Below are 21,896 nucleotides of genomic sequence, written 5' to 3' on the forward strand. Positions count from 1 at the left end.
TCAGTTATGTCTCTGAAGTTTCTTTTCTTTTTTTTGAGACGGAGTCTTGCTCTGTCGCCCAGGCTGGAGTGCAGTGGCACAATCTCGGCTCACTGCAAGCTCCGCCTCCTGGGTTCACGCCATTCTCCTGCCTCAGCCTCCCGAGTAGCTGGGACTACAGGCGCCCGTCACCACACCTGGCTAATTTTTTGTATTTTTAGTAGAGACGGGGTTTCACTGTGTTAGCCAGGATAGTCTCGATTTCCTGACCTCATGATCCGCCCACCTCGGCCTCCCAAAGTGCTGGGATTACAGGCATGAGCCACCGTGCCCAGCCTGAAGTTTCTTAAAAAAAAAAAAAAAAATTTTTTTTTTAGCCGGGCACAGTGACTCATGCCTGTAATCCCAGCACTTTGGGAGGCTGAGGTGGGAGGATCCCTTAAGCCCAGGAGTTGGAGACCAGACTGGGAAACAAAGTGCTACCTATCTCTACAAAAAAAAAAAAAAATTAGCTGGGCATGGTGGCGTATGGGTGGTACCATCTATTTGGAAGGCTAATCTATTATCAGTAGTTAAAAGAAATTCACACCCAGAGTTTCAGCCAACCTATGGACAGCTGAGTTAAGCAGCCCAGGAGGTTGAAGCTGCAGTGACCCATGATTGTGCCACTGAATTCCACCCTGGGCCACAGAGCAAAACCCTGTATGAGAAAAAAAAGAATTGGAAGTCCTAAAGTGTAATTTCCTTTTCTCCTCACTTCCCCAACAAAAACAAACTTAAAAAAAAAAAAAAGGCATTTCATAGTGTCTGAGGCAGTTAAGCACCCAGAGACCACTAATCTAGTATCAGTAGTTGAAAGAAATTCACACCCAGAGTTTCAGCCAACCTATGGACAGCTGAATTAAGCAGATAATAAAATGCAAATGCAAAAAAGCTAACCTTGAGCTGGCTTAAAGTACTGATATGTTGTATGTATTAATAGTTAATATCAGTGAGCTCTGGGTTGCTTGATCCCAGGAGTTTAAGGATACAGTGAGCTATGATCACATCACTGCACTCCAACTTGGGTGATAGAGCAAGACCCTATCTCTTGCACTCCAGCTTGGGTGACAGAGCAAGACCCTGTCTCTTAAAAAAAACAGAAGGCAATATCTGTTGAGCTGTTAGATGTCAGGCATTGTTCTTTGCATTCACATTAAATCTTCACACCTCTGAGATAGATACTGTCATCTCAAATGTTTCATATGAGAAAACATAAACACAGCCTGTGTTCTCTAGATCAGTGGTCCACAACCTTTTTGGCACCAGGGACCAGTTTTGTGGAAGAAAATTTTTCCACCGGTTGGGGGTGGGAGTGGGGGTGGGATGGTCTCAGATGAAATTGTTTCACCTCAGATCACGAGGCATTCGTTAGATTCTCATAAGGAGTAAGCAACCTAGATCCCTCGCTTGCACAGTTCACAATAGGGTTCGCGTGCCTATGAGAATCTAATGCCGCGGCTGAAATGACAGGAGGTAGAGCTCAGGCGGTGATGTCTGCTCATTGGCTGCTCACCCTCTTCTGTGTGGCCCAGTTGCTAACGGAATACTGGTCTGCGGCCTGTGGTTCGGGATCCCTGCTCTAGATTATGGGGAAGCCGAAGTACTATTTTCTTATCATAAAAACAGAATCCTACCTTTTACTCCCCACCTCCCCCTGTTAATAGAAGTTGGAATGGAGAAAGAAGGAGATGCATTTTAAAATCATTTATAACATGTAACTCCAGGGTACTTCAGAGTTTTAAAGAATAAATAGGGAATAAATTTGTTTAATTGCCTTTTTAGATCCAGGTTTTGGTGTCAAGTCCTAAAGTAGTGCCACTTGCAGACCAAAATCGAATCTGGAAACCAAATGAGTTACAAAGTTTGGGTGCTTTTCTGTAAAAACAAGGAAGCAGTTTATTTGTATACTTTTGTGTCTTGTGCCATTCTGTTGGAAAAGGGCGGAGGAAATACATACTTTCATATGCTACAGGATAACTCTGAAATGCAAAAGTATCTCTAATTGCTTAGGGGAGAAGGGTATTACTGGAAAGACGGGGTGGGTGACTTTTCATAGTATAACCTTTTGTAAGATTTTAGTGCTTTACTGTATGCACATGATAACTATTCAAAAAAACAAGCCCCTTTTTTTGGACCCAGTTTATTGACTCCATATTCTTATAACAGCAAAATAAAAATTCTTTTAAGTTAAAAAAAACTTTATCATAGGAATTTCCAAGCATATGTTAAAATAGGATATCTCCAGCTTCAACACTAATGGCATTTTGCAGATTGAGAGGATAATAAAATGTAGCTGTAGTTTGGATACATGTATCCAGATATATTACATGTATTTCAGATATGTCCTCTGAAAATACCTGCAAGTTTATAGAGAATGTTGTATATGTCCTTTGACTTTATCCATGCTTAGTTCCATAGTGTATAATTCAGTTTATGGCTGGGTACAGTGGTTCATACCTGTAATCCCAACACTGGGAGGTCGAGCTGGGAGGATTACTTGGGCCCAGGAGTTCGAGACCAGCCTGGGTAACATAGGGAGAACCTGTCTCTTAAAAAAAAAAAAAAAAAATTAGCCAGGCATGGTGGCGCCTGTAGTCTCAGGTACTGAGGAGGCTGAGGTAGGAAGATCACTTGAGCCTGGGAGGTCGAGGCTGCAGTGGTACCACTGCACTCCAGCCTGGGCAACAGGGCAAGACCCTGTCTCAATAAATAAAGAATAAAAATACAATTCAGTTTCTGTGGTATAGCTTATATGCCATCACACCTTTATAACTGACCGAGAATACTTTATGGTTACTATGTGCTGTTTTGAAAATAAAACCTGTTTAAAAATATGTTGTATTTTAAAAGTTTTAATCTATATTGATATTACTAGACATAGTTATATAGTTTGGCCACCCTGTTACATGCTCCTACTGTAAGGGTATACCTAAACCAGACTTGCAGTTAATAAGAGTGACTTGTCCTATTATTGTGTCCTTTGGCATATTTCTCTTTTGAGTATATAACAGGAAAATATGGGAAGAATTGCTGAGTGTTCTAGACATTCTCACTCAAAAGGAACATCAGTAAGGAAAACAATCTTACCTACCTTATTTGAAGAGGTGGAAGCAAATTTAACCTTCTGTTAGCCAATATGGTCACTTGAAGTTCTTTTTTTTTTCTTTTTTTTTTTTTGCCAAAGTCTTGCTCTGTCACTCAGGCTGGAGTGCAGTAGGGCGGTCTTGGCTCACTGCAACCTCCGCCTCCCGGGTTCAAGCGATTCTCCTGCCTCAGCCTCTGGAGTAGCTGGGACTACAGGCGTGTGCCACCATGGGCCCGGCTAATATTTTGTATTTTTAGTAGAAACGGGGTTTCACTGTGTTAGCCAGGATGGTCTCGATCTCCTGACCTCGTGATCCACCCCCCCCTTGGCCTCCCAAAGTGCTGGGATTACAGGCATGAGCCACCACGCCCAGCCGAAGTTCCTGTCTTTTTTTCCTCACAAGTAGGAAGGCTATATAGGAAGGAGCAGGGTCCTGTTCAGTTGTGTAAATGACCACCACTTAAGTGTGCTTTTTTAATATGTTTAAACATGTGCCATTATTAAGAATTTGACACGGCTGGACGCGGTGGCTCATGCCTGTATTCCCAGCACTTTGGGAGGCCAAGGCGGACGGAACATGAGGTCAAGAGATCGAGACCATTCTGGCCAACGTGGTCAAACCCCATCTGTACTAAAAATACAAAAATTAGCTGGACGTGGTGGTGCACGCCTGTAGTCCCAGCTACTTGGGAGGCTGAGGCAGGAGAATTGCTTGAACTGGGGAGGTAGAGGTTGCAGTAAGCCGAGATCATGCCACTGCATTCCAGCCTGGTGACAGAGCGAGACTCGGTTTCAAAAAAAAAAACTTGCAACTTCAGAATTATGTTCATGTTTGCTGGTGTTTTAACTCAAACTGGGACATAAATCCTAGGGAAGTAACCCATATCACTGTTGTTCTAATAACTGCATTCGTAGTAGAATAACACTACATTCACTAGTAGAGGCTGAGGGAGAGAGGAAAAGAAGGAATTACAGGTTACAGGCTACTTTTCTGTTCTTGTCTAGACTGAGGCTGACTGACTTGTCTAGACTGAGGCTGAGGCAGGTGGACCATGAGGTCAGGAGATCGAGACCATCCTGGCCAACATGGTGAAACTTCATTTCTACTAAAATACAAAAAATTAGCCGGGCATGTTGGCGCACTCCTGTAGTCCCAGCTACTCGGGAGGCTGAGGCAGGAGAATCACTTGAACCTAGGAGGCACAGGTTGCAGTGAGCTGAGATCGAGCCACTGTACTCCAGCCTGGCTGGCGACAGAGCAAGACTCCATCTCAAAAAAAAAAAAAAAAAAAAAAAAGAGTTTGTCACTTGCCTCCTGTTTAATTTTGCATTTTTTAAATAAAGTATATCTATTCCACATGGACTATTTTGATTAGTACCAATACATTCCTGAAGGAGATCAAAGATATATATGCATAGCTCTCTTAGTAGCATATGTTTAATGAGAAAGTAATATAAGGATTACATAGATTAGGGTTGCAGGCAACTCTGTCACTTTAAAGCCAGATCTTTTATTTACCTTATTTTTTAAAGTTTTTGCAGAGATGGGGTCTCATTATGTTGCCCAGGCTGGTATCAAACTCCTGGGCTCAAGTGATCCTCTCATCTCAGCCTCCCAAAGTGCTGGGATTATAGGTGTGAACCAAGGTGCCAGGCCAAATCTTTGTTGTTGTTGTTGTTGTTGTTGTTCTTACAAGTAAAATACCCTGAGGCTGAAGGTCATTGCTAACTGATGCAGCGTGTTTTTCTTACTGCTTTTTTTTTCTGGGGATCTAACAAGGAATAGGAAACACAGGTTTTTGACTTTCCTTTTTCCTCCTCATTGTTTTCTGATAGTGTTTTCTTAAAGTCATCTTCCACCTGCCTCTGAAGTTGAGAAGTAGGAAGGAATCTGTTAGAATCACTTGGGGTTCAGTTAGTAGTGTCTGTGGTTTGCTTCCTTTTGTGGTTTTGAATTTAATTTCACTATTTGACTAACACTATTTTTACTCCGACTTCCTCAAACACTGTGGGACTTAAGCTGTGACAGGTGAAACTCAGTGCCTTAGATGAAGGCTTGGTAGAGACTTAGAAACATAGAATTCTTACAGGGTAGCTTAGGATTCTTACAGGATAACTTACTGCTTTTAGGTATATAGCTCTATGAACTTTATGAGCCCACTGGAATGTTTTCTCCAATTATCGGAAAGGCTAATTATCAATTAAACTTAAGGAGTCTAAGGACACTCTACTCAGAAAAATAGATGTGAGATCCTGTCTCAAAAGAAAAGTTAAAGTCAGGAAGAAGTTAAAATTAATGGTTTATAAGGCTTTACTATAACTAAATACATTATAAGTTACATACTTTAAAGCTAGTGTATTTGCCTTGCATTACAGCATATACTTGAGCTTGTAAAGCAGGTTAATCTACTTTATTACGATGTTTGTATTAATGGTTAGAGAGTTGTTTGACTTCTTGCCCCTATATTCAGTGACTGAGTTACTGTAACTACACTTTATAACTGAGTTATAACATTAATAACTTAATACCAGTAGTAATTGAGATAGAAGAGTGAAGAGAAAGTAAAATGTAGCCTTGTAGTCTTATATCTTATTCAGAGCCTGGCCTGGTTATGTTTAAGCACTATTAGCAGAAGAGTTTCAGAAGAGAATTTAAATAAAATACAGTTAACTTGGCTGGTTTAGTCCATAAGATAATAGTGACAGTGGTGGTGTTTGTGGAGGAAAACTGTATTACTAGAGGACAAGGGTGACAGAAAGACTTGATTTTTTTTTTCCATGCTTTTTCTTTTCTGGGGTGTGTGTGTGTGTGTGTGTGTATTTTGTACCATGCGAATTTATTATATTACCTTTGGAGGAAAGGGGAATAAAACTAGTCTGGCCAAGGCTAATAAAATCAAGCCTCCATGTAGCTTCTTTTAGTAGGACTTAATCTGTTACACCATAGTTAGTCACCCAGAGTATTAATAACCCACTGTGGTAGAGATTTCTTCCTAGTAACAAGTGACTTTTGTTCTTACATACTTAATTGGTTTGCAAAGACCTACCATCTTTAGATCCACTATATTTGTTTAGCAGATACTTTAGTATTTTCTGAGTACACAAAGCAAATCTAATTCCATTATTTTCCTTGTTAAAATCCTTAAGTAGCTCCCTTTGCCTGTAGAATAAACTCAGGATTCTTACTGAGGTATGTTTAGCTTGTTGGTCTGGCCCTTGCTCATTTCTCTAACCTTAATTGTGTACTCCCTCAATCCTATAGTGTTACAAAAGTACTTGTAGTTCCCTTAGCCAACCACACTTTTACGTCTCTGTGCTTTACCACATGCTCTTTCTGTTGAGAATTCTCTCGCCTGCCTCCTTTGTACACATTGCTTTAGCTGTGTAGCCTTTGACAAGATCCCTCTTACATATCTTTGTTTTGGCACTTTTTGCACAGAATTAGAACTTGTTTGCTCTTGCTATTCAAGTTCCTTTATTTAGATCAAGAATTCTGTGACATTTTAGATCTTTTTATGCTTGTAACTTAATTTTTCAGCTTCTTGAAGCGCGAACAAATAACTGCTACATGTTAAGGGGGGTGAGAGAGGACTGGTCCAATAGTTCCAAGGTCTTAAAATAAATCAAGAAACTCAATTACCTCAAATCCCTTGAACCATGCATGCTACCTTGCAGATGTTGCTCTTTCCTTTAACTTCATCTGTATTTGTTCTACCTCTTATTTGAAACAGTTGAATGGCATGTTTGTTCGAAGAAGAGAAGGTCCAATACTTGGCTATTAATAGTCTCTCTTTAATTAACATAATGTAGATGTTATTGTGACCTTGAAGCATTAATGTTAAGTGAGGATTTGTGTTGATGAGCATATATGAATGTCAAGTCTTTGGAATCCACTTGGTAACATGGTTTCTTATTATTTTTTCTAGCTCCAGAACCTGGGTATCAACCCAGCAAACATTGGCTTCAGTACCCTGACTATGGAGTCTGACAAATTCATCTGCATTAGAGAAAAAGTAGGAGAGCAGGCCCAGGTGGTAATCATTGATATGAATGACCCAAGTAATCCAATTCGAAGACCAATTTCAGCAGACAGCGCCATCATGAATCCAGCTAGCAAAGTAATTGCACTGAAAGGTATAAAAGAATGTGGGTTTTCCTTAAAACTCTTCCTATGTTTTTGTTTTTTTTTGTTTTTTGTTTGTTTGTTTGTTTGTTTTTGAGACGGAGTTTTACTCTTGTCACCCAGGCTGGAGTGCAATGGCACGATCTTGGCTCACTGCAATCTCCACCCCCCAGGTTCAAGCGATTCTCTTGCCTCAGCCTCCCGAGTTGCTGGAATTACAGGTGCCTGCCACCACACCCAGCTAGTTTTTTTGTATTTTTAGTAGAGATGGGGTTTCACTATGTTGGCCAGGCTGGTCTCGAACTCCTAACCTCATGATCCGCCTGCCTCGGCCTCCCAGAGTGCTGAGATTACAGGCGTGAGCCACCACGCCCAGCCAGCTCTTCCTATGTATTTATGCAAGTACAATAACTAGGGTTTACCTTTTTAAGTATATTGATTAAGTTTGGTTAAAGAAAATAGATCTGCTAATACCGAACTTGATTTAAACCACTTTAATTACTTTTACTTGGAATGTATCTGTGGAATGTCTTAACATATATCTACTTAGAATAATTTTAAGTTTTAGAATAAATGCATTTAAATTTTGTATCTAGTATAAAACTGTGCTAAACATATCTCTCTACAGAGGAAAGAAATTAGTGATTCATATTCTGGAATAGAACATACTTTACTAATATTAGCACCTAAACATTGCAGAATTTTGTTATGATGATAAACTTGCCTTTGATTCTGTGCTTTTTTTTTATACTTCGGGCTTATGTTTCACTTAGATTATTGGGTTCTAGAAATGGCTTGAATTTACAGTAATTGTTTAAAGTGTGTTTGTATTTAGGTGAATATTAAAGCTCTTGAGTGAAGGGTATTTGAGTTTATTCAGACTAACTTTTTAATTGTCCCAACAAGGGAACTGTGCAGCTTAAGTCTAAACAGAGTTCAAAGACTCTTAGACTGTCACGGAAGCTGTATTCCTTTGAACTTTAGAATGAGACTAATTGACCCTTTAAAACAGATGTTTTTAAGAGGGCTCGGTGACAAACTGACTCTTAAAAAGGCATTCGATTGCCTGCTTTGTTTTTCATTTTGATAGAAGAAAGAAGAGTTCAAGTTCGCAGTAATTTGTTGATAAATTTGTGACTAAGTTATTAGAGGTGCTGAACTTTGACTTTTCTTTACATGATTTAAACTTTGTATATAGTAATAATACTAGTTGGAGAGTGAATAGGGTTGGGTAGGACTAGGATATTCAAACAAATAAGTCACTATCACATATCTAAGATAGAAACTCATCTCATCTCGAGGAAAAGTGGTCCAGCTTTCACATAGGACCAGATGTTTTGTGACAGTAAGTGTTTTACTTCTATTACTTCTGTTTAGGGTATTAAGCTTCCTTCAGACTCTTTAAAGAATTTAAATTCAGGTCCTTAGCAGTTCCCATGCCTCTCTATTAAAAGGCCATCATTTTAATTTTGCCAAAATTCTTTTCTATTTTTAATGTTATTGTTATCTTATCACATTTCTTAATGCTTTCTTATGTGTGCAGATGGTGAGTTATCTTAAATTAGATTGTATTAGTTATTGTCCTGTTCTATAAAAAGAATAAATTGAAAAGATTTTCAGAGCATTGTACAATAGCATCATAGATTTGTCCCTATATGTCTGCACTATGGAGTCAAGCTGTCATCCCTTGTCCCCCTCCCCAGACCACCCCACTTACGTATATACTCCAACACCTAATAATCTGGGAGTTGAGGAAGGCAGCAAAGGAAAGTAAGTCATTCCAAAATACTGCTTCCCTCTGAAGCCAGTTTTGAACCCCTTGGCTTCTTTTTATAAACAGGACTGTAACTCTCACAATTTTTCAAGTCTGGTTGTGGTTTACATACTGTGTGGGATGGGAATAACATTCTTCATTTTATGAAAGAAATTTTTGCACATGTGGTACGGAGGGTTGTAGTACAAAGCTGTATGTTTTGCCCCCCTTCTTTGTCCCCCCAGCACCCGAATCTTAAAATTTTGGTCCTTCGGGAGCCAGATTCTCTGTGTCTCAGGAATGGTGTTTTTCTTAGTCTTTAAAGACTAATCTTGATAGCCTAGTGATAGTTGTAGGCTTTGGCCTCTATTAATTTATACCAAATCACATTTTGAACTGATGGATTTCAAACTACAAGTACAAGCCTTTGCATCTGACTCAGTGGACTCTTAACACTCAAGGCAAATTTCATCCTTTTTTAACTAAATGCTTGCTTTCTTAATTGGATGAAGCTTGAACTTTGTTCTTATCTCCAGTATATTAACAGCATCTGAAACTATCCTCTTCCTTTGTCTCCCTCTCCTTTCCTCCAGCACCTCTACCTTCCCTTTGTTATCTTAAGCCAGTTAAATGTAGCAGGCACTTCTCTTACGTGCTAGTGGCAACAAGACAGAATTGAAGCAGATCCTCTTTTTAAAAAGCAGTTTCCACAAGATTTATTTAGATGAGAGATGACTGCCTTTAAAAAAGTACATTTTCTTTCCCCCATGTGTTTGTTATCAGAGTTGCTTTGTCTTGTGTACATGCAACTAAGTTTATGTGTAAAGTAAACATACTTAATTACAAGTATGAAGGTGACAGCTTTGTTTTCAATTAGTGTTAAGAAAACTATTCATTAGGCTTATTTTCAGTTGGGATTTAGAATTCCATGGAAGTCATACTATCTGTTTAAAGTGTGTTTATTAGAGGTAATGTAGTTTTTGCTTAAAACGTAGATGTAGATTGTTTGCTTAGTCTTAGCTGTTACCTCTTTAATGGTTGCTGCTGTATCGATGCAACTCGTCTCGTAATAGAACTATTTTTGTTTGGAAGTGACAGAGCTAGTCTAGGTAGGTATTCATTCTAAACTTTACTCTTTTAATGATTTATAATTCTTGATTTTGTTTTTAGCTGGGAAAACTCTTCAGATTTTTAACATTGAAATGAAAAGTAAAATGAAGGCTCATACTATGACTGATGATGTCACCTTTTGGAAATGGATCTCTTTGAATACGGTTGCTCTTGTTACGGATAATGCAGTTTATCACTGGAGTATGGAAGGAGAGTCTCAGCCAGTGAAAATGTTTGATCGCCATTCTAGCCTTGCAGGGTGCCAGATTATCAATTACCGTACAGATGCAAAACAAAAGTGGTTACTTCTGACTGGTATATCTGCACAGGTAACATTTTAACTAGCTTTTTATAAAGAAGAGGTTTAGAACACGGTTGTGCCCAGAATGCAGTTTGATTTTGAAATTAGGTCTTTCTATACTCAATCCTGTTGAATTTCACTTATTTTGGAAGACTTTTTTTTTCTTCCTCCCATCCCTTCTCTTCTCCTTCCTCCCTCCCTTCTCTTCTTCCTCGCTCCCTTGCTATACTGACATATAATTTCAGAATGCTCTTACCAAGCGTTTTTAGCTCTTCTGTGGAGATTGAGTAGAAATTGAGTTTCTGTAAGAATGATTTGGGATTTATTATGGAGTATTTACTGCAGAATGAATGCTTCTATACCTTTTTGTTTAAGACATATATGAGGCATATTTTAAACATTTATGTTAGGCTTTAACAAGATAATGTTTGGGGCTGATTTTAAGTTAAGAAGTATCAAATCTACAGTGAGAGATGAAGTAACAAATAATTATAAATCCTGCTAAAGATGACAAAGCATTCTAATTATTTCATTACTTGATGAATCTGAGAGTTTTTGATTTATGGGTCTTCAAACGTTATTCTCTTTGATCCTTTATAGCAAAATCGTGTGGTGGGAGCTATGCAGCTATATTCTGTAGATAGGAAAGTGTCTCAGCCCATTGAAGGACATGCAGCTAGCTTTGCACAGTTTAAGATGGAAGGAAATGCAGAAGAATCAACGTTATTTTGTTTTGCAGTTCGGGGCCAAGCTGGAGGGAAGGTAAGTTTTGGCTTTGGTAATTATTTTAATGAGAACTTGTATTTGGCTTTCTGCTATGAATTAGTCATCTAATTTCAAAATAGCCTTCTCCCTTCCTAAGTAATTTTAGTATTCACATTTGTGGTGACTTAATTTGTTCGAATTTTGCATCTAGTGATACTTGTCTAAAATGAATAATGTTCTTTCACAACTCGTTCTGTTGGCTGTTTATATTGATTGCTAAAGTGCACATTTATATGCTGTACATCTAGAGAGTTTGATTTAGTAGGTGTTGCCTATAATTTTTTTTGTTTATTTGTTGCTTTTTGAGACAAGGTGTCACTCTGTTGCCCAGGCTGGAGTGCAGTGGCGCAGTCATGGGCTCACTGCAGCCTCGACCTTCTGGGCTCAAGTGATCCCTCTGTCTCAGCCTCCCGAGTAGCTGGGACTACAGGCATGTGCCACCATGCCTGGCTAAATTTTGTATTTTTGTAGAGACAGGGTCTCACTATACTGCCCAGGCTGGTCTCAAACCTCTGGGTCCAAGTGATCCTCCTGCCTTGGTCTCCCAATATAATCTGCATTTTAAATACCTTATATGGCTTGATATAGAGGTAATGTAGACTACAGGTGAATAACATTGACTTAAGTTAGAGGTTTTCAACCATGACTACACATTGGAATCGCCTGGACAGATTGTAGTACTTTGTATATTAGACTTAGTTGCAGGTAATAGAAACAAGGTCTGGTTGATTAGAGCAATGGTCTATTTAGTGAAGGATATTGGATAGTTTACAACAGCTGGGGAGGCTGTAAAACCAAGACTGGGAAATGAGGAGAAATAATGGAAAATGAGCAGTGGTCAGGGTCCCAGCCAACAACTATTCCACAGAACTCTGAGGACACTTCTGGATCCATGATTGCATTTCTGGATGCTTGGAAATTCGATTTGACTACTATTTCCACTACCAGAGTAGCATCTCTGAAATCCTCATACTTTTGTGTTCCTAGCTCCCTGTTCAAAGTCTAGTTTTAGGCAAGATCAGATGCCCACATTTTATGTCTGAGAGGTTTGGAAATAATTATTTGGTGTTTGGTGCTCCTAAAACAGAAGGCTGGTTCTACCACCAACAAAACTTGTAAAGAGTATCTTCCCTCTTGTTGTCCCATCAGGAAGAGGGTTTAGATTCTAGGCAGACCAAAAAATTTGAACTTCACTTTTGTTAGGACATGTGTCTCTCTCTTTGTAAGTAAGCAGTTTTTAAAAATTGAGATAGAGATTGCTTAAGATATCATCTGTAGCCTGTCAGGAGAGAGGAAACAGTAAGTAATGAGATACAATTCTGCTTAAAATTTCACGATAGCCCCTGAATTGAGGATAATGCTACCAACACCTCAATGTGACAGTGGTAGAAAGCACTGATATTTAGATCTGAATAGATGAAATTTAAACAGAAAAAAACACATAGTTTTAGAAATTAGATATTATCCTTAAAACATAAGGCCAGGACATTTATTGAAAAGTTCTACTAGAAAAAAGTTTCAATGTCATTTTGAACAGTATCTGGAAACCTGTTTATAGGTTATTGAGCCTATTATTTCATACATGGTGCTATCCTGTCTGCCATGGCTTTTGAAGGAAGATACCAAGTTTTTCAGTATGGCTAGTCATCCTAATGAAGGATGATGAGACCCTATAACATTCATATGGTATGTGTCTTGGAAACTGAATTTTTTTTTGTCTGAGTTCATTTCTGGCATGACTAAGGAAAATATATAGTACTTTTTCATTGAGATTATTTACTTTTCTCTTGCCTGGCTTATGTGCAGCATTGGATATTTTAAACCAAAATGTTCTCATTTAGTTTATGGGATGTTTGTGATTAGAGAGACAACTCAAATTAGGTATATACATTCATTCTGTTTTAGTGTATATGTATAGGTAGAGAAGAATTTAACAACTTAGGTTTCTATTTGGAAATACTAAATTAAAATTTAAAGCTAGGAGAAAAGTACCATTGTAGGTAATGTATTACCCTTCTATACCATTTATTTCAGGTAGATTATTTGAGGTATGATTATTTCAGATATTCAGATGACTTTTTTTTTTTTTTTTTTTTTTTGAGATGGAGTCTTGCTCTGTTGCCCAGGCTGGAATGCAGTGGCACGATCCCGGTTCCCTGCAACCTCCACCTCCGGGGTTCAAGCAATTCTCCTGCCTCAGCCTCCCGAGTATCAGCTGACTTTTAAAAATGTATTTATCTTAAAATAATACAGATTTATAGGAAGCTGTAAAGACAGTATACAGAACAGTCCCCTGTGTTCTTTACCCAGTTTCTCCCAATGGCTACATCTTACACAGCTGTCGTACAGTAGAAAAACCAGGAAATTGACATTGGTACAATTGTATAATTCTGTGTCATTTTATCATGAGTAGATAACTATTTTATCACCACAGTGATTTCCCTTATGACTGTAGCGTCACACCCACTCCCCCTCTCTCACACCATCCCTAGCTCCTGGCAACCACTAATTTATTCTCCATCTCTATAATTTTGTCACTTTAGAAATGTTACATAAATGGAATCATACAGTATGTGACCTTTTAAGATTGGCTTCTTTTTTTTCACTCACCATAATGTTCATGAAAGTTTGTTCCTTTTTATTACCAAGTATTCCATGGTATGGATGTAACCGAAACCATTTAACATTGATCTTCTGTAGAACATGTTGGTTGTTTCCATTTGGGGGCTACAAATAAAGCTTCTGTGATCAACTGCTAATGTATAGGTTTATATACATTTTGATTTTCTTTTGAACAGTTACATATTATTGAAGTTGGCACACCACCTACAGGGAACCAGCCCTTTCCAAAGAAGGCAGTGGATGTCTTCTTTCCTCCAGAAGCACAAAATGATTTTCCTGTTGCAATGCAGGTATTTTAAGCAAAATAAATGACTTTTTAAAAATCTCTCCTCTTAAAAGAAATTAACCCAAAGACTATTCATGGTAGATATAATTTAAGTGATGCTTAAAAGAATACTTTTTTAAAGTTTATTAGTGAAGCTTTGTAAAATAATACCTTGGCCTTTCATGTACAGGACTACCTTGGGCCTATTATGAGGTTTGGCTCCAGACCACCACAATAAAGTTAATACCACAACAAAGTGAGTCATAAGAATTCTTTGGTTTCCCAGTGCAGATCAAAGGTACACTTAACACTATGCTGTAGTCTACTGTAAAGTGTGAAATAGCATTGTCTAGAAAAACAGTATACATACTGTAATTTAAAAATACTTTATTGCTAAAAAATGTTAATTATTATTTGAGGCTTTAGTGAGTTGTAATCTTTTTGCTTGTGGGAAGTCTTTTCTCAATGTCGATGGCTGCTGAATAATCAGAGTAGTGGTTGCTGAAGGTTGAGGTGGCTGTGGCAGTTTCTTAAAATAAGACAGCAAAGAAGTTTGCTGCATCAATTGACTCTTTCACAAAAGATTTCTCTGTGCATTGCTGTTTGATAGCATTTTACCCACAGTAGATCTTTCAGAATTGGAGTCAGTTCTTTCAAACCCTGCCACTGCTTTATTAACTAAGTTTCTGTAATAATCTAAATCCTTTGTTGTCATTCAGCAATGTTCACAGCACCTTTACCAGCAGTAGATTTTATCTCAAGAAACCTCTTTTCTTTGCCCATCCTTAGGAAGCAGCTCCTTTACTAGGAGATTACAGTAATTCAGTCACATTTTTAGGTTCTATTTCTAATTCTGGTTTTCTTGCTATTTCTACCACATCTCCACTTACTTGCTCCACTCAAGTCTTGAACTCCTCAATCATCCATGAAGGTTGGAATCAGCCTCTTCCAAACTCCTTTTAATGTTGATATTTTGACTTCCTCCCATGAATCATCAATGTTCTTAATGACATCTAGAATGATGAATCCTTTCCAGATTGACCATTACTTAAATTTACTGTGGTGAATCCTTTCCAGATTCACTTAAATTTACTTTGCCCAGATCCATCAGATGAATCACTATTCAGGGCAGCTGTGGTCTTATGAAATAATATTTCTTAAATAAGAAGACTTGTAAGTCAAAATTACTTCTTTGATCCATAGGCTTCAGAATGGATGCTGTCTTAGCAGACATGAAAGCAATATTAATCTCCTTGTATATCTCCATTAGAGCTCTTGGGTGACTATGTGCATTGTCGATGAGCAGTAACATTTTGAAAGGAATCTTTTTTTTTCTGAGCAGTAGGTCTCAACAGTAGGCATAAAATATTTAGTAAACCATGCTGTAAACAGATGTGCTGTCATCAGGGCTTTGCTGTTCCATTTCTATAGCATAGGCAAAGTAGATTTAGCATAATTCTTGAAGGTCCTAGGATTTTTGGAATAGCAGATGAGCATTGGCTTCACCTTAAAGTCACCAGCATCATTAGTTCCTAATAAGAGAGTCAGCCTGTCCATTAAAGCCAGGCATTGACTTCTCTGTAGAGAAAATCTGTTGTTTAGTGTAGCCACCTTCAGTGATCTTAGCTAGATCTTCCATATAACTTGCTGCAGCTTCTACATCAGTACTTGGTTTTTCACCTTGCACTTTTATGTTATAGAGATGGTTTATTTGCTTAAACCTCACGAATCAACTTATGCTACCTTCAAATTTTTCTTCTGTTGCTTTCTCACCTCTCTGAGCCTTCACAGAATTGAGGAGAGTTAGGGCCTTAAACGAGATTAGGCTTTGGCTTAAGAGAATGTTGTAGCTGGTTGGATCTTTTATTTTATTTTATTTATTTATTTTATTATTATTTTTTTTTGAGACGGAGTCTCTCTCTGTCGCCCAGGCTGGAGTGCAGTGGTGCGATCTCGGCTCACTGCAGGCTCCGCCTCCTGGGTTCACGCCATTCTCCTGCCTCAGCCTCCCGAGTAGCTGGGACTACAGGCACCCACCACCACCCTCGGCTAATTTTTTGTATTTTTAGTAGAGATGGGGTTTCACGGTGTTAGCCAGGATGGTCTCGATCTCCTGACCTCGTGATCCACCCACCTCGGCCTCCCAAAGTGGTGGGATTACAGGCATGAGCCACCACGCCCGGCCTCCTCTCCCTCTCCTTCTGCCTCTCCCTCTCCCCCTCTCTCCCCCTCTTTCTTTCCCTTTCCCTCTCCCTCTTTAAAGAGATAGGGTCTCCCTCTGTTGCCCAGGCTGGAAGGCAGTGCTGTGATCATAGCTCACTGCAGCCTTGGAACTCCTGGGCTCAACTGATCCTCTTGCCTCAGCCTCCAGAGTAGCTAAGAGTAGGTAGGACTACAGGTACATGCCACTACGCCTGGCTACTTAAAAAATATTTTAGAGACAATGTCTCACTGTGTTGCCCTGGCTGGTCTTTTTTTTTTTTTTTGACACTGAGTCTCTCTGTTGCCCAGACTGAAGTGCAGTGGCGCAATCTCAGCTCACTGCAATCTCTGCCTCCTGGATTCAAGCGATTCTCATGCCTCAGCCTCCCGAGTAGCTGGGATTACAGGCACCCGCCACCACACCTGGCTAATTTTTGTATTTTTAGTAGAGTCGGGGTTTCGCCATGTTGGTCAGGCTGGTCTTGAACTCCTGACCTCAAATGATCTGCCCACCTTGGCCTCCCAAAGTGCTGGGATCACAGGCGTGAGCCACCATGCCCAGCCCAGGCTGGTCTTAAACTCCTGGCCTTAAGTGATCCTTCTGCCTCAGCCTCCTGTGTGGCTGGGATACAGACACATACCACTGCACCTGGCTAGTGTATAACATTTTTATTTGTATTTTTATTTGAGACGGTCTCGCTCTGTCACCCAGGCTGGAGTGCAGTGGCGCAATCTCAGCTCACTGCACCCTCCACGTCTCGGGTTCAAGTGATTATTGTGCCTCAGCCTCCCATGTAGCTGGGATTACAGGCGCGCACCGCCCCACCTGGGTAATTTTTTTGTATTTTTAGTAGAGACAGGGCTTCACCGTGTTGGTCAGGCTGGTCTCGAATTCCTGACCTCAAGTGATCCACCTGCCTCAGCCTCCCAAAGTGCTAAGATTACAGGCATGAGCCACTGCACCCAGCTGTGTATAACATTTTTCTTTTAGAGACGGAATCTCACTCTGTCACCCAGGCTGGAGTGCAGTGGCACCATCTCGGCTCACTGCAACCTCCGCCTCCAGGGTCAAGCAATTCTCCTGCCTCAGCCTCCCCAGTAGCTGGGACTACAGGCGCACACTGCCATGCCTGGCTAATTTCTTCTGTATTTAGTAGAGACAGGGTTTCACTGTTTTGCCCAGGGTGGTCTCGAACTCCTGAGCTCAGGCAGTCCACCCACCTCGGCCTCCTAAAGTGCTAGGATTACAGGCATTAGCCACTGCACTTGGCCTATAACATTTTAAAAGAGAAAAAAACTGCTCATTTAGATAGTTACATAAATTCAAAAGTAGAATCGTTTTATTTCTCTTTGGCCTGCAAAACATTATCTCAATATGGCAAGTACCTAGAGTTTGACTTTGTCTGTGGTCGTTTTCTTAGATGTGAGAAAATGAGACTGGGATTACATTTGTAAGCCACTGCACCAGTGCACTTTCTGCATATCAGCAAGAAAGCTGTTAGGTTTTCTTATCATTCATGTGTTCACTGGAGTAGCACTTTAATTTCCTTCAAGAATTTTCCTTTGTATTCACAACTTGGTTAGGTCAAAAGGCCCACCATTCAGCCTATCTTGGCTTTGGACATGTCTTTTTCACTAAACTTAAAATTACTCCTAGCTTTCGATTTAAAAAGAGAGGTAGAACACATAGAGGCAATTGTAGTTATTATATTGGCCTAATATTGTTGTGTCTCAGGTAATAGGGAGGCCTGAGGAAAGGGAAAGAAACGGGAGAACAGCTGGTTGGTGGAGCAGTCAGAACACACACAATATTTATCAGTTCAGTTTGCTGTCTTATGTGGGTGCAATTCATCACACCCCAAAATAATAGTTACATCAAAGATGACTGGCCACAGATCAACATAACAGATACAATAATGAAAAGGTTTGAAATATTGTGAGAATTAATGAAAATGTGACACAGAGACACTGAAGAGAGCACATGCTGTTGGAAAATAGTGCCAATAGGCTTGCTCGATGCAGGGTTGCCATAAACCTTCCATTCGTAAAGATTCATCTGCACTGCAAAGTGCAGTAAAATGAGGTATGCCTGTAATACGTAAACTGTGCTATCTAAGTTTTGAATTGTCTTTCCTCTTATCAGTTTCATGTTATATAAGAGCTTGGGATATCCATATTTAAATGTGCTGTAAAAATGAAGGAAACTTTAAATATTAGCTTATAATTTTTCAAATAACCCTCTTGTTCTGGAATTTTACCATCTCTAAAATGGAATTAGACTGAATGTTTTTATTTTCTGTTTGTAGATTCATTATTTTACTAAAATGTTGATTTTCTTTCTGTAGATCAGTGAAAAGCATGATGTGGTGTTCTTGATAACCAAGTATGGTTATATCCACCTCTATGATCTTGAGACTGGTACCTGCATCTACATGAATAGAATCAGTGGAGAAACAATTTTTGTTACTGCACCTCATGAAGCCACAGCTGGAATAATTGGAGTAAACAGAAAGGGACAAGTAAGGAAACCTTGAAACTTAAGCAATAAAATAAGATAACCTGATGAGTTGGGAACAATCCTGTCCTTTTGAGAAATTACTCCCCAAGATAAAAAAAATAGAAAATAAACATATTACTGTTAGTTTTTTTCCAAAAAGTAAATAGTAACTTTGGATATTAGAAAATAATATATATCAAAGCACGATGTAAGCTGATAAAAAAGAAAAGAATATATACCTAAAAATAGAGATGTGTATGAATACAAAGTCTCTCTTTAATCCTGTCTCAGAGAAACTGGTTTATAGCCATCTAGGACTGTATAGATGCATTACTGTCAAAAGAAGTGATTCCCCATGCAAAGAAACAATTTAGGGTCATATTTGACAGACTATTCTTTTTAAGGAATTTTCTGTTATCTCCAAGGCAGAGCAATTATCAACTACAGGGAAAAGAATTCTACCTACATCCCTTTTCCTAGCTCCTTAATTAAGCATTACTATTACATGTTAGAAGGTGATATGTTTCAGTACCTCTTGTGGGATGCCTGGAAAGCTAATCAGTTTGGTAGGAAAAATATTATCCGTTCTAAATTTGTCATTTTGGAAAAACCTCTTCATACCATCTAGCAAGTGATTCTTTATCTGTCATCTTATTATTTTAATTTTTTTTTTTTTTTTTTCTTGAGATGGAGTCTTGCTCTGTCACCCAGGTTAGAGTGCAGTGGCATGATCTCAGCTCACTACAACCTCCACTTCCCGGGTTTAAGCAATTCTCCTGCCTCATCCTCCCAAGTAGCTGCAATTACAGGTGTGAGTCACTGCACCCGGCTAATTTCTGTATTTTTAGTAGAGGTGGGCTTTCACCATTTTGGCCAGGCTGGTCTCAAACTCCTGACCTTGTGATCCATCCGCCCCAGCCTCCCAAAGTGCTGGGATTACAGGCGTGAGTCACGGCGCACAGCCTATTTTAATATTAATAAGAATATTTTACCAGGAGGTATGTTAATTTTCTGAAAAATGGCTAAACATTTTAAAAATACTGTTACTGGTCTTGCCTTTTACTCATTTTCTTCCATATTAGTATTTTTCCCAGATAATAAGCAAAGGAAGTAGATAGATTTTGTTTCTCCTTCATTCAGTTAATTTTTGAAAAATGTTATGTATATGAAGAGACAATTCCTCTAGGGAAAGGGAGTGCATCCCTACCTACCCATGCCCCACCTTAACTCCAGACCTGGTTAGGTGCTTTTGCTCTGTACTCCTAGAACTTAGGGCTTTCTCCTCATAATACTTACCATACTTATTAAAATTGCTCGCTAAGCTGTTGCAGTCACTATTCATCATTAGAAAAAGGGATCGTCTTTAGTAAATTATATTTCTAGCACCAGTCAGTGTCTGGGACAAAAGCAGTTTTAAAAATTCAGTAGCTTTCAGATATTCAGTTATGAGTGTCTTGCTTAGAAAAATCAAGAATAAGGCTAGGCTCAGTGGCTCATACCTGTAATCCCAGCACTTTGGGAGGCCGACGCGGGCAGATTGCCTGAGCTCAGGAGTTCAAGACCAGCCTGGCCAACATGGTGAAACCCTGTCTCTACTAAAAATACAAAAAGTTAGCCGGCTGTGGTGGTGCATGCCTGTAATGCTAGCTACTCGGGAGGCTGAGGCAAGAGAATCACTTGAACCTGGGAGGCGGAGGTTACTATGAGCTGAGATCGCACCACTGTACTCTAGCCTGGATGACAGAGCAAGACTCTGTCTCAAGGAAAATCAAGAATATATTGGTCTTTTTTGGTGAACTAGATTAGTGATAATTTAATAATCATGAAGTTGTGAAGCCAGGGACTTTTTTTTAAAAACTCTTAATTAATTAAAAAAATAAAAAAAAAGACAGGGGCCGGGCACAGTGTCTCATGCCTGTAATCCCAGTACTTTGAGAGGCTGAGGTGGGTGGATCACCTGGGGTCAGGAGTTTGAGACCAGCCTGACCAATATGGTGAAACCTCATCTCTACTAAAAATACGAAAAAAATTAGCTGGGTGTGGTGGCAGGTGCCTGTCGTCCTAGCTACTTGGGAGGCTGAGACAGGAGAATTGCTGGAACCCATGAGGCAGAGGTTGCTGTGAGCCGATATTGTGCCATTGCACTCCAGCCTGGGTAACAGAGCGAGACTCCGTCTCAAAAAAAAAAGAGAGAGAGAGCCAGGGTCTTGCTATGTTGCCTAGGCTGGTCTTGAACTCCTGGGCTCAAGCAATCCTCCTGCCTTGGCCTCCCAAAGTGCTAGGATTACAGGCGTGAGCCACCACGCCTTGCCACTTTTTGTTTCTGCTGTTGTGCTGTTTTAAGATAGCGCTTAACCTTAAATAATTTCATGACACATTGTTGGTGTTCATAACTCTAATTCTGGGAACTTGTTGATTGTTACTTTCCCTTCCTCCCAAATTTTATGTGCCAGCTACTTTGAGTAAAGAGATGAGTATTTACAGTAACCTTAGGGCTTTCTTCTACTCTTTGCTAAAGTCTACCAACTTGGCATATTCCCTGAAGGAATGAGTAAGTGGCTTCTATGGGTTGAAAAAGCAAAATCAATTAAAGTGATATTATAGTCAACATCTGACTTAAATTCTTAACTTGATAGAACTGAGTACTTTAGAAGACACTGGAGCCTTTTCTGTTTCCTGTAGCAGATCTTACTAAGTACTGGTTGCTAGAAATCTGCTAGAACAGTCTTTAAGTATGATAACGATAAAACTGTGGATTCAGTATGTGGGGAAACCTAAGGTAAGATTTGAGTTAAGGTTGGGGCTCAGGAATGCAAATAACTATAAAGAAAGTAATTATTACTTCCTTTAAATAAGCCTTGAGGATGGAGGTCGGACCTATAGAAGTAAAATCTTGGAGGTTGAAATTTCTTCATTTTCCCTGAAAGGAGTAGTAGAATCGGCAGGGCAGACTGTTACCTATCTATCTATTTGGTTCACTGAGTTCTCAAGTATTTTTCAATTCTTACTGATTTGGGGACAGAAATTTCCTATATTCATTTATTCAACAAATTAAATACGTTTTATGCTATACTAATTGCATATTGCTAGTAATACAATTAAACAAAGACAAGCCCCCTTTCCTCATGTGAACAGTAACTGAGAAAAAATTA

General features: G+C 39.3%; 1 protein-coding gene across 2 annotated transcripts in view; it reads left to right on the forward strand.

The window, feature by feature from the left end:
- The window catches only part of CLTC (clathrin heavy chain), a 77,893-nt gene that overhangs the window by 20,198 nt on the left and 35,799 nt on the right, over window positions 1–21,896 (forward strand). For both annotated transcript variants that reach the window (XM_008970551.5, XM_003817354.6), the window contains exons 2-6: window positions 7,033–7,240; window positions 10,153–10,421; window positions 10,994–11,155; window positions 13,957–14,070; window positions 18,593–18,766. In XM_008970551.5, coding sequence (XP_008968799.1) covers window positions 7,033–7,240; window positions 10,153–10,421; window positions 10,994–11,155; window positions 13,957–14,070; window positions 18,593–18,766 — 927 coding nt within the window. The remainder of the gene's footprint in view (window positions 1–7,032; window positions 7,241–10,152; window positions 10,422–10,993; window positions 11,156–13,956; window positions 14,071–18,592; window positions 18,767–21,896) is intronic.

Source organism: Pan paniscus, chromosome 19 (genome assembly GCF_029289425.2).
Source record: "Pan paniscus chromosome 19, NHGRI_mPanPan1-v2.0_pri, whole genome shotgun sequence".
NCBI classification, from domain to species: Eukaryota; Metazoa; Chordata; class Mammalia; order Primates; family Hominidae; genus Pan; species Pan paniscus.